General features: G+C 39.2%; 1 protein-coding gene across 5 annotated transcripts in view; it reads left to right on the top strand.

Annotated features, from left to right (window-relative positions):
- GNE (glucosamine (UDP-N-acetyl)-2-epimerase/N-acetylmannosamine kinase) overlaps window positions 1-16493 on the top strand; it is a 43367-nt gene that overhangs the window by 11843 nt on the left and 15031 nt on the right. For all 5 annotated transcript variants that reach the window (XM_072841932.1, XM_072841929.1, XM_072841931.1 and 2 more), the window contains exons 2-5: window positions 2006-2208; window positions 9417-9868; window positions 13492-13644; window positions 15780-15992. In XM_072841932.1, the coding sequence (XP_072698033.1) occupies window positions 2006-2208; window positions 9417-9868; window positions 13492-13644; window positions 15780-15992 (1021 nt within the window). The remainder of the gene's footprint in view (window positions 1-2005; window positions 2209-9416; window positions 9869-13491; window positions 13645-15779; window positions 15993-16493) is intronic.

Raw genomic sequence — 16493 nt, 5'->3', positions numbered from 1 at the left:
TAGGTAATACTTAGATCTTAGGAATATAACTCTCTTGACAGAATGCTTATTATATTTATAAGTGCTTTCTGTTGGGTGGAATTAGCTTCTACTGGAGATTAAGTTCAGAATGGGCTTATGATGAGGCAGTTTGCGTGCTCACAGAAGTTCAAGCCTAATAGAGATGAGATGGCAGCTGTTGCGATTTTTCCAGCAGGCTTTAGAGTTTACCCTGATCTGAAGGGCAGCTACCCTTCTACTGGCATCCTTCTTCAAGCTTCTCTGTATTCCTGATCACAGATTCTAATATTGACACACTTCGTGAAGCAAAAGCATTGAATAATCCGTGAGGTGGAATTTTACATTGATCTAGAGAAGTTTAAAATGCTCCATAAAACATCTCTTATCCCTTGGCCCTGAGTTTTACTTCGATTGGAAGGTATAGATGGCAGGAGGGAAGGGGTGGGCAGAATAATTGAGCAAAAGTATATATATGTTTGGTAGGGCCATAGTACTTGAGGAAGGCAGCAGCTAAAGGGGTGAGGTGAAGAGGAACTGAAGTTTATGTAAAGGTTTTTAAGAAGAGGCAATGCTTAGACTGAGGTTTGAAGGATGAGGAGGAGCCCAGGCCAGAGGGAAAGGAAGTTTTAAGTAGAGGTACTTATATCTTTGAAAGGCACAGAAGAAGTTTGTAGACTCAGTGGTTGAACTGCAGGTACTTTGGTATGGCTTTGGCACAGAGTAAGGGTAATTGTAAGTCAAGAAGTGGTTGGAAAGATGGCCTAGGTCCAGATCAGTAATTTGGACTTTATCCATATGTTGTATATTCTGTGGAGCATGATAATTTATGAACTTTAGAAAGCTCGCTCTGAAAGTCTGTGAGAAGCAGGGCAAGACTAGAGATAGGCAAACTACTTCGCGGCAGCTGTTAAACAGTGGTTCAAATCTTAAATGAGGGGTCCATCTAGGGGGAGTCCTGGTGGAGATAAAGAGGAGAAGTTAGATATGAAAGATACTCAGGAGGTGGAGGGGCCCCTAAGTGGCTCAGTCTGTTAAGTGTCTATCTCAGCTCAGGTTTTGATCTCAGAGTTGTGAGTTCAAGTCCAACTCTTGATCTCAGAGTTGTGCATTCCTTCACACCCAGTGTGGAGCCTACTTAAAAAAAAAAAAAAAAAAAAAAAGATATTCAGGAGGTATTCAGAACTGACAGGGCATAGGAGGTACAGAGTAAGGAACCAGAGAAGACAAGGACGTCAAGTGTCAAGGCATTTGGATGAACGGAAGTTCATAACTGAATTAGAGAACAAGAAAGGAGAAATAGCAATGAGAAAAAGAAAATGAATTCTGATTGGGCCATTGACTTTAAGGTGTGTGAGTCAGGCGATACCTTATAGGCATTTGGAATTGTTGAAAATTAGTAGGCACTGGCTATAGGGGCTAATGAGGTTTATAGCCAGTTATAGGCCTATTTTTAATTTTACTTTCTCTTCCTCAGCACTAATCACAGTGCTTTATGTATAGTGGGTGTTTAGTGGGAAGGTGAATCGATCTCCTTCCTTATAAGTTGTGATTTTGAATCTTGGGGAAGTAATTTTCTCTCTCAAGATGTACATTTCCCTTTCTGTGAGAGAGGGTGTTGAACTAGACCAGTTGTTCTGAGTCACAGTTTTGCAGTAGTCTGGTATGTGGGAATCAGTTGTGAAGTATGGTAAGTAATTTCTAACCAGTGAGCTGATGTTTGCTTGTCTTTTAAATGGGAGCTGATTCATGTCATGGTTACTTACTTGCATTCCAGTGTGTTTTCTTAAGTGTGAGAGAAAGAGGTGGATTTAGTCAGCTGGAATCTCCTAGCTCTGTATGTGCTGGGGTGGGGATTGGGGGCAGGTTACATAGGAGTGGGTGGGGGACAAAGGTTTAAGAAGCACTGTATTAAATGGTGGCTAGAGGCTTGGAACTGCAGCATTCTGTGTTTCTATCTAGGACCTATCATTCTGATGAGAAATCATTTTTATTTTTGCAATTTTAGGAATTCTATTTTAAGAACCTCTCACAAAAGAGACGAGCCATGGAGAAGAATGGGGATAACCGGAAGCTTCGAGTTTGTGTCGCCACTTGCAACCGTGCTGATTATTCCAAACTTGCCCCAATCATGTTTGGCATTAAAATGGAACCTGAGTTCTTTGAACTTGATGTGGTGGTACTTGGCTCTCACCTAATAGATGATTATGGGTAAGATGAAAGCATTTTCTTATGATATTCTTCATTGTAACATGGTGTACTGGAGAGAGCTAGGCTCTTGTAGCCATGTGGACCTCGCCTCAAATCCCAGTTCTCCCTCATAGTTTTTATATGGGCTTGCAGAAGTTGCATCTTCAGTTCCTCAAATAAAAATGGATTGAAAACCTGTGTTGTAGGTTCCTGTGAAGAATGGAGATAGTGATACGAAGTGTCCATCACAATGTGGCTACATGATAGGTGCTTGATAAATGATAGCTGTAAATATTTTTATTATTGCTTGTTACATTCAGGAGAAGTGCCACTTATAAATATGTGTTGTGTGATTCTACTAATGGAACTTCTTGTAATATGTTTTGAGAGTTCTACTAGTACTTCTTTCTTAAAACTCATGGATAGATCGACAGCATATAAAGTAGTAGATATGCAACAAGATTTAAAAAAAATCGAATTTGCAAGATAAAGTAGAATGTAGAATTGCCATTATTTTGATGTTTATCATTAGGTTTGTTATTGATCACAGTCTAAATTTGAAAAATGAAAGTTGGGAAATCTTAGAAGGAACAGAATATCTAAACCAAAGATGAACATTCATTTCGTTCTGGGTAATACAGTGGCATTTAGTGCACTCTTGTGGCATAAAAACATTAATGCAGCTTCCAAAGACGGTCAGTAATATATATGAAAGAAGCTTGTGTTAAAGTAAAATTGCCTTTTCAGACTATTCTTTAAAAGCAAGGCAACAACAACAACAAAAGCAAATGAAAATCTACCTCTAAAAACCAGTTTGCTTTAAGGAGAATACTTAGAGAAGAAACTTATGGTTAGCTCAAAAATTCATAGGTCTTAAAAATGTAAAATGAATTCTGGCTATCCACCGGGTTTTCTTACATAGGATGAAGTAGAAGAGAAATTTTAGTTAGAGCCTGAAATGAAGTTTCAGTGGGTTCCTTTACTTGAGTATAGTTCAGGAGTAAGATTAATGGGATGGAGGATCTCAAGGAAATGGTGTTAGGTTTCCCTGTCTGCCTATGTAAGAGTGGAAAGGCAGTATTTGTCTCATGAGACTGTTAAATATGACAATTGGCTGGTACTTAATGGAAAAGTTGTTTAAAGTACATCCTAGGGACTCCTGGGTGGCTCAAGGGTTGAGTCACTGCCTTTGGCTCAGGGTGTGAGGGTGTGATCCTGGAGTTTCCAGATTGAGTCGCACGTCGGGCTCCCTGCATGGAGCCTGCTTCTCCCTCTGCCTGTGTCTCTGCCTCTCTCTCTCTGTCTCTCATAAATAAAATCTTAAAAAAAAAAAAAAGTATATCCTAACATAAGTTGGTTGCTTCTGGGTGAGGAACTGAATCACTGGGAAACAAAAGTGAGAAGGTAGCCTTTTCACTGAAGAAACTTTAGTATTTAAATTTTAAACCATGTGAATGTATTATCTATATTTCAAAGACATTAAAACAAATAAGCTACCCTCTATTTCAACTAGTTGGATAGTTTTTTTAAAAACATCATTCTTATGCTCTTAAGAACTGAGTGAAAAAGGAAATCAAATAAGTAACAACAGACTAGTTAGAAACTCAGTTCATTTATTTCATATGAGTTGTTTTAGGTCTACAGCAAAATTGAGCAGAAGGTACAGAGGTTACCCTATATACCTCTCTGCTTCCACACATGCATAGCCTCTCCCGTTATCAATGTAAGCCTTCCACCTCAAGGGGTACATTTTTTTTTTACAGTGGAACCTATAGTGACACATCATTATTATCCAAAGTCCATAGTTTATTTTATTTATTTTATTTATTTATTCATGAGAAACACAGAGAGGGGGGAGAGAGAGGCAGAGACACAGGCAGAGGGAGAAGCAGGCTCCATGCAGGGAACCTGATGTGGGACTTGATCCCGGGACTCCAGAATCACGCCCTGGGCTGAAGGTGGCGCTAAACCGCCGAACCACCTGGGCTGCCCAAAAGTCCATAGTTTATATTATGGCTTGACTTGGTGGTATAAATTCTTTTTTTTTTTTTTAAGATTTTATTTATTTATTTGAGAGAGCACAAGCATGAGCAGGGCAAAGAAGGAGAGAGAAAGGGAGAAGCAGACTCTATGCGGAATAGGGAGCCCAATGTGGGTCTCAATCCTAGGACCTTGAGATCATAGCCTGAGCGGACAGCAGATGCTTAACTGACTGAGTCACTCAGGTCCCTCACCCCCCCCCCCTTTTTTTTTAAGAGCAAGTGAGAGAGTGTGTGTGCGCGTGTGTACATGCAAGTGTGCACTTGAGTAGGGGAAGGGACAGAGGGAGAGAGATCCTAAGCAGGCTGTACATGCAGTGTTGAACCCAATGGGCTCAGTCTCATGACCCTGACATCATGACCTGAGCTGAAATCAAGAGTTGGATGCTTAACTGAGTAACCCAGGTGCCCCTTAGTGGTGTAAATTCTGTATTTTTTTTTTTTTTTTAAGATTTTATTCACGAGAAACAGAGAGGCAGAAACATAGGCAGAGGGAGAAGCAGGCTCCCTACAAGGAGCCCGATCCGGAACTTGGTCCCAGACCATGGGATCATATCCTGAGCCGAAGGCAGACCCTTAACCACTGAGCCACCCAGGCGTCCCTAAATTCTGTATGTTTGGATGAATGTATAATGACTTGTATCTACCATTATAGTATCAGGATTGTTTCATTGCCCTAAAAATGTGTTCTATAACCATCTCCATAGGTCTTACCATCTCCATAGATTTGCCTTTTCCAGAATGTTATATAGTTGGAATCATGTTGTATGAAGATGAAGCCACTTCAGATTGTTTTTTTTTCACTTAGTAATATGCATTTAAGTCTCCATGTATTTCTATGTCTTGATAGTCCTCTCTTTTTAGCACTGAATGATAATCCATATTCTGGATGTACCATAGTTTGTTTATCCATTCATCTACTCAAGGGCATCCTAGTTACTTCCAAGTTTGGGCATAAAGCTGCTGTAAGCATCCATTTTGCAGATTTTTGTGTGGACATAAGTTTTTAGCTTCTTTGAGAAATATCAAGGATCCTGATTGCTGGCTTGTATGGTAAGAATATGTTTAGTTTTATAAGAAACCACTGAGCTGTCTTCCAGAGTGGCTGTATCATTTTGTATTTGCACCACCAATGCGTGAGTGTACCTGTTGCTCCACTGTTCTTGTTAGCATTTGGTGATATCAGTGTTCTGATTTTGGCCATTCTAATAGGTGTGTAGCAGTATCTGTTTTAGTTTACATTTCCATGATGACATATGGAGCATCTTTTCATATGCTTATTTGCTGATTTTACATCATTTTTGGTGAGCTGTTAAGGTCGTTAGCTCATTTTTAAATCAGATTGTTAAAAAAATTTAAAAAAATTAAATAGGTGCCTGGGTGGCTCAGTTAGGCATCTGATTCTTAATTTCAGCTCAGGTCATGTTCTTAGGGTTGTGAGATCAAGCCCCATTGTTAGGCTCCTCGTTGGGCATTGCAGTCTGTTTGAGATTCTCCTTTTGCCTCTGCGCCTCCACCCCTGCCACATGTGTGTGCATGCTCTCTAAAAAAAAAAGTTGTTTTACTGTTGAGTTCTAAGCCCATGGACCAAACAAATTCTAAGGGAAATTAGAAAATCTTTTAAACTGAATAATAAATATTAATATATCAAAATTTGTGGGTACAGATGAAGGAGTGCTTGGAGGAAATTTTTACCTTTAAATACTTTGGTTAAAAAGAAGAAGTTTGGAATCAGTCGTCTGTTTTCACAAGAACAAGATGAGAAAACCCCTAAATAAGTAGAAGGAAGGAAACGATGAAGAGTGGAAATCAATGAAACATAAAAGTAGATTAAGCAATTATTTATAAAAATATTAAGTTGACAAATTCCTAACAGTTTAAGAAAAAGAGAACATGGATTACCAATATAAGATGACAAAGAAGATATCACTACTGATCTTATAGTCATTAAAAGAATATTAGGCCAATAAAATTGGTAATCAATTTATATAAAATGGACAAAGTCCTTGAAAAAACACTACCTACCAAACCAATATAGAATAGAAAATCTCTATAGCACTGTATCAAAGAAATTGAATTCATTATCAGACACTTCCTATAAAAAGAATTTTGCACAAATCTCCCATAAAAAAGATGTTAGAATTCATAAGTGATATCAAACATTTAAGAAATAACACCAATCTTTTTAAGTTTTTTTTAAAGATTTTATTTTTATTTATTTATTCATGAGAGACACAGAGAGAGAGAGAGAGAGAGAGGCAGAGATACAGGCAGAGGGAGAAGCAGGCTCCATACAGAGAGCCTGACATGGGACTCAATCCAGGGTCTCCAGGATCAACCTGAGCCAAAACAAAGAGTGAGATGCTTAATCAACTGTGCCATCCAGGTGCCCCAAGAAGCAGACTCTTAACTGCAGAGACTGATAGTTATCAGAGGGGAGTGGGGGAGGGATGGGGGTGAAATAGATCAGGGGACTAAAGAGTACACTTAACCATAACAAGCACTGAATAATGTATTGTTGAATCACTATTTTGTGCATGTGAAACTAATATAACACTGTATGTTAACTATACATGAAATAAACTTAAAAACTTAAAAAGAGGGCAGCTTGGATGGCTCAGCGGTTTAGTGCCGCCTTCAGCCCAGGGTGTGATCCTGGAGACTGGGGATTGAGTCCCATATCGGGCTCCCTGCATGGAGCCTGCTTCTCCCTCTGCCTGTGTCTCTGCTTCTCTCCCTGAGCTGAAATTAAGAATTAAGGTTGTGACCTCAGGTCATGATCTCAGGGTTGGGGGATCGAGTCTGCGTTGGGCTCTACACTCTTTGTGGAGTCTGCTTGTTTCTCTCTCCCTCTCCTGCTACCCCTCCTCCCTGCTCTCTCTCATTTCTCACCCTCTAAAATATATTTTTTTAAGATTTTATTTATTTGAGGAGACAGATAGCGAGAGAGAGCACAAATGGGGAGATGGAGAGGCAGGCTCCCCACTGAGCAGGGAGCCGAATGAGAGGCTTAATTCCGGGATCCTGGGACCTCAAGTAGCGCCGAAGGCAGATGCTTATCCAACTGAGCCATCCAGGTGCCCCTAAGATAAATAAATCTTAAAAAATATCAAGGATCTTGATAAAAAAAAAAAGTCTGCTTCTTGGTTTGTCTTTTCCCCCCTTTGTTTGGAAATAACTTCAATCCTACATAAACTCTTTTAGAAAGAAGAGCAAGGAATTTTCCCAGATTATTATATAAAGTTGGCATAATCTTGGGGCACCTAGGTGGCTTGGTTAAGCGTCTGCTTTTGGCTCGGGTTGTGGTCCAGGGGTCCTGGGAAGGAGCCTTGTATTGAGCCCCCTGCTCAGTGGGGAGTCTGCTTTTCCCTCTGCCCCTACCCCACTGCTGCTTGTGCTTGCTCTCTCAAATAAATAAAATCTAAAAAAAAAAAAAAAATCATGATAATAAAACCTGACAAAGATGTAAGAAAAAAGTCCAGACTAGTATCCCTTATAAACATAGACATAAAATTAAAAACAATAAGTCACATCCAGCAATATAAAAAACATAATACATCATGACTAAGTGGATTTATCTCAGGAAATCAAGATGGATATATAACATTTGAGAATCAGTGTTATATTTTAACATCTCAACAGTTGTCAAAAACCATTTGACAAAATTAAATCAGTTATGATAAAAACTCATAGCCGGCTTTGAATAGAAGGAAAATTCCACAATCTGATAAAGGCCAGCAGTGAAAAAACCTGTAACTAACACAAAAAGTAAGCTTCCCCCCTGAGATAGCAAGCAAGGTAAGGATTTTTGCTTTCACCACTTCTCTTCAGCTTGTGCTAGACATAACAGGCAGTGCAGTAGAGCAAGAAATAGACAAAAAGTCGCAAAGATTGTCTGTTCAGAGACAACATGGTAGTTTTGGGAAAATACCAAGAAATCTATAAAATGACTACTAGAACATCCATAGGATGTAGAATGATGTATGTAAAGAATCTTTCATGATCTGGGAAAATATTGTATGAAATGGATTAAACATTATAAAATTGTGTTCTCAACCATGTTAAGATATACATAAAATGGCTAGAAAAAAATCAACATCATTTACACTGATAATACTGAGTGTAGGTTTCGAAATTATTATTGAAGCATGAAACAGACTTGAAATTGCATTTCATAGCCAATTTTGTCATTAAAAAAATTTTTTTTTTTAATTTGAGAGAGTTCAGGGGGAGGGGCAGAGAGAGAGGGAGCAAACTTCTGCTGAGTGGGGAGCCAGATTCTGGGCTCTCTATTCCAGGACTCCGATTTTGACCTGAGCCAAAGCCAGCAGCTGGCTGCTTAACTGACTGAGCCACCAGGCACGCCTTTATAGCCAATTTGATGCTGTAAAACCTACATTTACACCCCACTCAGAATTATGTTGCATTAATGTTACAGTACAAATTCAGAAGATCATTTCCATCACTCAGAAATTCATAGTATAGTGACATATCAGGTATCCTGATTCCCTATTTTTTTTTTTTGTTAAAAAATGCATTTTGCTTTTATAGGTAACTTTTTTATTAGGTAGCATATGTCTTTTAAAAAAAATTTATAAAAAGAGAAAGTCAATCTCCAAAACTTTGGTCTCTGTTTTAATAAAAAAAATTCTCCTTCAGGTGTTTATCTGGATTGACCTGGGCACTAGTGAGACTTTGCAGGTGCTGGATGTCTTTATTACTTGATCTGGATGGTGGCCACAGATTCATGTAAAAGAATGTATTCTTTTTTTTTTTTTTTTTAAGATTTTATTTATTTATTCATGAGAGTACAGAGAGAGAGAGGCGGAGACACAGGCAGAGGGAGAAGCAGGCTCCATGCAGGCAGCCTGACATGGGACTCAATCCCGGGACTCCAGGATCCCGCCCAGGGCCGAAGGCAGGCGCTAAACTGCTGAGCCACCCAGGGATCCCCAAAAAGAATGTATTCTTTACATGTATTCATGTAAAAGAGTCAGGTGATCTGTACATTTATGATTTGTGCTTTTTAGTTTTTGTGTCTAAGTTATACTTCAGTTTGTCTATTTTAACAAGCAAATTTTATAAAATATTTTTCCCTTCAGGGTTGACATTAGACTGTGTTTTTCATATGCTTTTATGGCCCTATGTTGAAGAACAGGCTCTCACATCTTTATTTCTCTTCTGCTTTAGGAACACATACCGCATGATTGAACAAGATGACTTTGACATTAATACCAGGCTACACACAATTGTGAGAGGGGAAGATGAGGCAGCCATGGTAGAATCAGTAGGCTTGGCCCTAGTAAAGCTACCAGATGTCCTTAATCGTTTGAAGCCTGATATCATGATTGTTCATGGAGACAGATTTGATGCCCTGGCTCTGGCTACATCTGCTGCCTTGATGAATATCCGAATCCTTCACATTGAAGGTGGGGAAGTCAGTGGGACCATTGATGATTCTATCAGACATGCCATCACAAAACTGGCTCATTATCATGTGTGCTGCACCCGAAGTGCAGAGCAACACCTGATATCCATGTGTGAGGACCATGATCGCATCCTTCTGGCAGGCTGCCCTTCCTATGACAAACTTCTCTCTGCCAAGAACAAAGACTACATGAGCATCATTCGGATGTGGTTAGGTATGTATCAAACTTTATTTAGTCTAATGGTTGTTTTTTTCAGTTTGTGTATGTTTCAGTTTTTTAGAAACTATAGAATATTCCATAGATAGAATATTCCATCAGAATTCAGAAGGCTAAAGTTTTAGTTCATAGATCTCCCCCTATGGTATGACTTCACGTCTCTGAGACTCACTTTTTCTGTGGAATAGTCTTAATGCAGATTGAATTTTTTCAATCTGTGCTATAATTTATAGAATGGAATAATTTTAAGCCATTAATTATGCTATGGATGAGTATTTAGTTACAAGGACAGATTCTGATATAACAAAAAATGGGGGAGAAACAAGCTATAAAATTATATGTATAATATGCCATCTTAATAAAATTATAACGAAAAGGTTAGGAAGTATGTATGCCAAATCATTTATAGTATTTACTCCTGGCAAGTAGAGTTATAGGTGTTTTGGTTTTTGTTTTCCTGTATTTTGTTTTTTAGTGCAATATAAAAGACTTTTTTTTTTTTTTAAATTTATTTATGATAGTCACACACACAGAGAGAGAGAGAGAGAGAGGCAGAGACACAGGCGGAGGGAGAAGCAGGCTCCATGCACCGGGAGCCCGACGTGGGATTCGATCCCAGGTCTCCAGGATCGCGCCCTGGGCCAAAGGCAGGCGCCAAACCACTGCGCCACCCAGGGATCCCTAAAAGACTTTTTTTAAAGAAGATTTATTTATTTGATAGAGAGGGCAAGGTGGGGGAGGGGCAAGGGGCAGAGGGTAAGGAAGAGAGAATCCCAAGCAGACTCCATGCTGAGCACAGAGCCTGATGCAGAGCTTGATCCCATGATTTTGAGATCATGACCTGAGCTGAAACCAAGAGTTGGATGCTTAACTGAGTGTGCCACCCAGGCATCCCTGAAAGAACTATTTTTAATTTTAATGTCTTTCATATGAGATTGTTGGAATACTCAGATAATGTTAAAAGCAGTAAGCTGTAAGTATTTATTAATATAGCGATATTGATTATAATTAAAACAAAAGTCATAGTTGTACCATTGGGAGTATCCCTGCAAATAGCCTTAAGTTCTGATATCTTCACTGATCAATGATCTAGCTTACTGGAAATTCCTTTTTTTTTAATAAGAGACAAAGAAAATAGTTTTATAAACAGAATGTCAACTGGTTAATTTATTTTTATTTTTTTTATTTTTATTTTTTTTAATTTTTATTTATTTATGATAGAGAGAGACGGAGAGAGGCAGAGACACAGGCAGAGGGAGAAGCAGGCTCCATGCACCGGGAACCCGACGTGGGATTCAATCCCGGGTCTCCAGGATCGCGCCCTGGGCCAAAGGCAGGCGCTAAGCCACTGCGCCACCCAGGGATCCCTCAACTGGTTAATTTATAGTGAGAGTACTATCTAGAGGGCAAATCAAGACCAGTCTTCTAGTTAGACGCTTAGTACTTTTTTAAGAGGTAGATTTATAGTATAGTGAAATTAATGAATAGGAAATTGACTTAGTGGGGCACCTTGATCTCAGAGTTGTGAGTTCAAGCCCTGTGTTGGACTCCACACTGGGTGTGGAGCCTACTTAAAAAAAAATTGGGGGATCCCTGGGTGGCTCAGCGGTTTAGCACCTGCCTTCAGTCCGGGGTGTGATCCTGGGGTCCTGGGATGGAGTCCCACATCAGGCTCCCTGCAGGGAGCCTGCTTCTCCCTCTGCCTGTGTCTCTGCTTCTCTCTCTGTGTGTGTGTGTCTCTTATGAATAAATAAACAAAATCTTAAAAAAAATTGATTTAGTGATTGTGTATATGTATTTTTTTTAGCAAGTGGGGGGAGGGGCAGAGGGAGACAGTCCTCAAGCAGACTGCCCACTGGGTGCGGAGCCCACTGTGGGGCTTGATCCCACAACCCATGAGATCATGACTTGAGACAAAATAAAGAGCTCAACTGACCCAGCCACCCAAGTGCCTTGTGATTGTGTATATTTTTAACCTAGAGCACATCAGGATAGGAGAGGGAATAGGGCTTTCCTACTGAGTTAATCCATTCTATGTGTATCTTACCCTTGGACAGATACTAGTTATCAAGGAGTCTGTCTAGATAATGCCAATGGAACAAATTCTGTCACTTCAGACTCCTTTTTGTATGCTTAAAAAAAAAAAAAAAGGTTTTACTTATTTATTTGAGAGAGAGAGCATGAGCTGGGGGTGGGAAGGCCAGAGGGAGAGGGAGAAGCAGACTCCCCACTGAACAGAGAGCCTGATGTGGGGCTCTATCCCAGGACTCCGGGATCATGACCTGAGCTGAAGGCAGACACTTAACTGAACCACTCAGGTGCCCCTCCTTTTTGTATGCTTCTAAGTAAACACTCTTGCATTTTGATTGTACTGTTTGCTCTAGACAGATTCTGAAAACTTTGTATTTCTGGAAAACTTGTAATGAATAGAAAATAACCCTTAGAAAGCAAAATGTGGCAAGATTGTACTTGTGGGGCTTACGGTTCTATTTGGAACCATTTCAGCAGTCTCTTTATGAAAAGAAGGATGACAAAATAGCAAAACTAGATTTTTTTTCTTAAGACAGTGGAAAAGACGACAGTGAGTTCAAGTAATAATGTTTTGTACAAAACGTGTAACTGCTTCTCCACCTGCAACTTTTGATGGTATCATTCTGCTTATAGGAAGAATGGGGTTAGGTAGGCCATTTAGAATGTAGCTTCATCATCAGAACATGAATAAATAACAGTTGTAGTAGAAATATTAGCAAAATGAAAAAGACTTGGGGCACCTGAGTGGCTCACTTGGTTAAGTGTCTGACTCTTGATTTCAGCTTAAGTCATGGTCTTGAGATTGAGCCCTGTGTATGGCTCTGCACTGGGCATGGAGTCTGCTTAAGATTTCCCTCTTCCCCTCCCTCTCTAAAAAAAAAAAAGAAAAGTTAAAAAGACTTAAATTCCTAATAATGAAAGAAATATCACAGTAAATAGAGAACTTTACAACATGAAACAAAAGTTTGATACCTTAATGGAAAGGGCTGTATATAAGGGCTGGGTGAGACAAAGCAGGTGATGTCAGAAGTTGCACATTGAGGAGCAAGAGGCTTCATGTTTAGCCTCTTCCTTCCAGTCCCCACCAATGAGAAAATGCAGTACCCAAGAGACATAAACCTTAGAAGATGGAAGGGTGTCTCCAGGAAGGTAAGGATCCTATGCACTGCAGGGAAATAGGTATTACTGTTATTTCTTGTTCTCTTAGTTATGTTAGCTATGCAGTAAAGTAATCTTGAGCTTCATCAGTTCATTAATATTGCTGATAATTCATTAGGAACACTGGTTAGAAATGGGGAAGATTTACATTTTTCTAATGGTTTGAAATATTTTGGATTTTAAAGCACACATTCTAGTGACTATGGTAGCAAGTGCCTTTGTAAAATGTTAACTTTGCTGGATTCTTGGACTTGTTCCTGTAAGTTTTTACCGTTTGATCCTATATTCAGATACTCTGCCTGGAATGTGACAAACTTTTTTTCCTTAGAATTTTTAAGCACAGACTTTGGGGTCTTGCTTTTTAGAATCTGCTTCTTCCTTTTTAAGATTCTTAACTAATGAAGCAGTGTGGTTTGATTTTCTTTAAACAGGTGATGATGTAAAATCTAAAGATTACATTGTTGCGCTACAACACCCTGTGACCACTGACATTAAGCATTCCATAAAAATGTTTGAATTAACATTGGATGCACTTATCTCATTTAACAAGCGGACTCTAGTTCTGTTTCCAAACATTGACGCAGGTAATTGAAAATGAAGTTATGCCACCTACTTTTCTGATTTTTATGTTTCTATTATGTCTTCTTTTGACTGCCCCTCCTATCTTGCTTATCTTGTCATTGAAGCCATTATAGTTTGAAATGCATTCTAATTGTTAGGGTATCACCAAGTTGTTGTAGTAGATTGAAGTTTGTGATTTTTTTTTTTTTTTTGCCAAGTTTATTAGAAACTGAAGAGGAAAGAAATACTACAAAAAATATCTTCAATCTCCCTGTATTTCCAAATTTAGTCTCTTCTCTCCAGTTTCCACCAATGAGAAAATGCAGAGCTAAAGGATACTAATGGTAGAAGGTCAAAGGGTGTTTCTAGGAAAGTCGTGATTTTAGTGAGTGCTGCAAAACAGCCACTATTGTTATTTCTTGTTCTCTAACTTATTTATATTAGCTATGCCTTAGTCTTGAGCATAGGCAGTTGAGAGCTGGAGTCCCCAACCAATTCATCCTCAAGCCTGACCTGGTTGACTGCCTACTGGTAGATGCTTGTAGTAGCCTTTGGTGCTGGTGAGACCTTCAGCAGGTTAATGGGAAGATGAAATAGAAATGAGAAATGCAGAGCAGGGCCTGACACTGCAGAGTTTTCAATGACTGGTTTAGCTGACACCACTCATTGCTGAGCTTTTAGGCATTTTTTGAAGAAGGAGGTAGGACCCTTCTTTGCAATACCAAGATGTCACCATCTTACTCTGAAAGTATCCCTCTCTTAGTGTCTCTTGAATAATCTTTTAGGGGAAAGAAAGTAGGATATTAGTTGGAAAAAAGAAATTAAGAACTCCCAACCCAGGTTCCATCCAGGTAATATGCTATTATTTCAAAAACTTTAATATTGATATTAATCTTTTCAATTTTCTGTAAACATTTGGTAATGTAGTTATAGGTCTCTCATTCAATATTCATTGTCCGTGATACTCCATTTTAAGACCACTTTCCTGATTGTATACACTTTAGAATTAGAGAGGTCAGAGAATTAGACCCTAGAAAAGCAAAGGGTCCCAGGAATATCTAAATCATGTCTGCTACTCATGTTTCCTCCTCACAGGGCTTTTGATAAAATACATATAAGGAGCAATAGGGAAATAAGAATCATGGCATTCCTTTATCATTATGTGGTGTAGGGCCGAATTCCCCAATGTTGGAGAATAGGAGGAGTGTCTGGTTTAGGGTTAAGGCCAGAGAAAGCCTTCTTTGAGCCCAAATCTGAATCTTGGAATAGTAGCATCTTCTGGTATACCAGATACTACAATAATTATAGTTGATGACTTGGCATACTTTGACAGAACTGGGCGTAGAGGGAGGCGGCTAGGCCTGCTGTAAGGAGGTTTACCCCAAGTCTGTTACCTATCTTGCCTCATAGAGAAAGGTTAAAAAGAGAGAAGAGCATGCCCAGCTTCTCTTAAGTCAGTAACTCCTACCACTGGTGTGGTAACATGGTGTAGTCTGTGGTCTCTGTCCTACTGTCTAACCAGTCTTGATTAGCAACCTTGTCTTTCTTCTAGGTGGTCACTAGGCAAGAGTAGAGGCAAGCAGAGAGGCCTTAAATATTGCTTCCCACCTTACAGCTGTAAAATTTTTAAAAATCATGCAATTGAAATAAAATATCAGCTATAGTGTATCAGAATCTACATGTATTTTCTTGGAGCTTAGACCCAAGTGGGAGTGGTATCCCGTTGAGCTCTTGTTAAGGCATGAGCAGAGCTGATACAGAGGCTCACTGATCAGCTTGGTGTGTGGAGCCCTAGACCTTTCAGTTTAGTAACTCCCATCTTAAGAGAGAGAGAGACTCTTGGCCTGTCTTGAACCTCTAAATTGCTGTTTAAGGTAAAGCTTTTATTGGGGCATTAATAAAAGGTATTTACTTTACTGAGTGCTGTTTGAAAAATCCCAACTGCTGCTGTTTAAAGTGCCTAGATGAGTTGAAGCAGAGGGCTAACCAGCCATTTTAGATATTCATCATTCCTGGAAAGATCAGTAATTAAAATTACTATCTCCCTCATAACCATTGTGAATTTTTATAGGGTGATTTAAGTGGGGCTTATTTGCCAATGAAAATGGTTTCTTTATCTCATAAACCATTTAACAGGTGGTTCTTTTCATTTTCACAGGGAGCAAAGAGATGGTTCGAGTGATGCGGAAGAAAGGCATCGAGCATCATCCCAATTTCCGTGCAGTTAAACATGTCCCATTTGACCAGTTTATACAGTTGGTTGCTCATGCAGGTTGTATGATTGGGAACAGCAGCTGTGGAGTACGAGAGGTTGGAGCTTTTGGAACACCTGTGATCAATCTAGGAACACGTCAGATTGGAAGAGAAACAGGTATTTACCTCAGTTTGTGTCTCAGTTGACTAGAAATATATATGGAATCAGTGGCTCCTGCCCTATGGTGAACACAGTGTGATCACCGTCCTGCTGTCTGATCAATCAGATTAGCAGCTATGCCTCCCTTATTAGGCAGAAACTAGGAAAGTGTGAGGAGGGAGGCATTAAATATGGGCTCCCCTTCATGCATCTGTGACTTTTAAAAAATCATATATTTGAATTATTACAAGGCTTGCATGTATCAGTGATGGCATGTATTTTTATGAACAAGTGCATGAATGAGGTTAATGACCATTTGTGGCCTAAAATCTATAAATAGCACAAATTTTTTTAGAGCTCCACTTAACATTTTTATTGTCTCTAATGTCAGAGCTAAGAGTTTCTTAGCTGATTATGGTCCTTGATGGCTGTGTTTAAGATACAATGATTGAATGTGTTATATGAATGCTAATCTTTCATTTGTGGGTACAGTAGAATGCCTTTAATGAGTACTTTAGA

The sequence above is a fragment of the Canis lupus genome, chromosome 10 (assembly GCF_048164855.1).
Source record: "Canis lupus baileyi chromosome 10, mCanLup2.hap1, whole genome shotgun sequence".
Lineage (NCBI taxonomy): Eukaryota > Metazoa > Chordata > Mammalia > Carnivora > Canidae > Canis > Canis lupus.
Note: the sequence above shows the minus strand (reverse complement) of the source record. Positions and strands in the feature narration are given on the sequence as shown.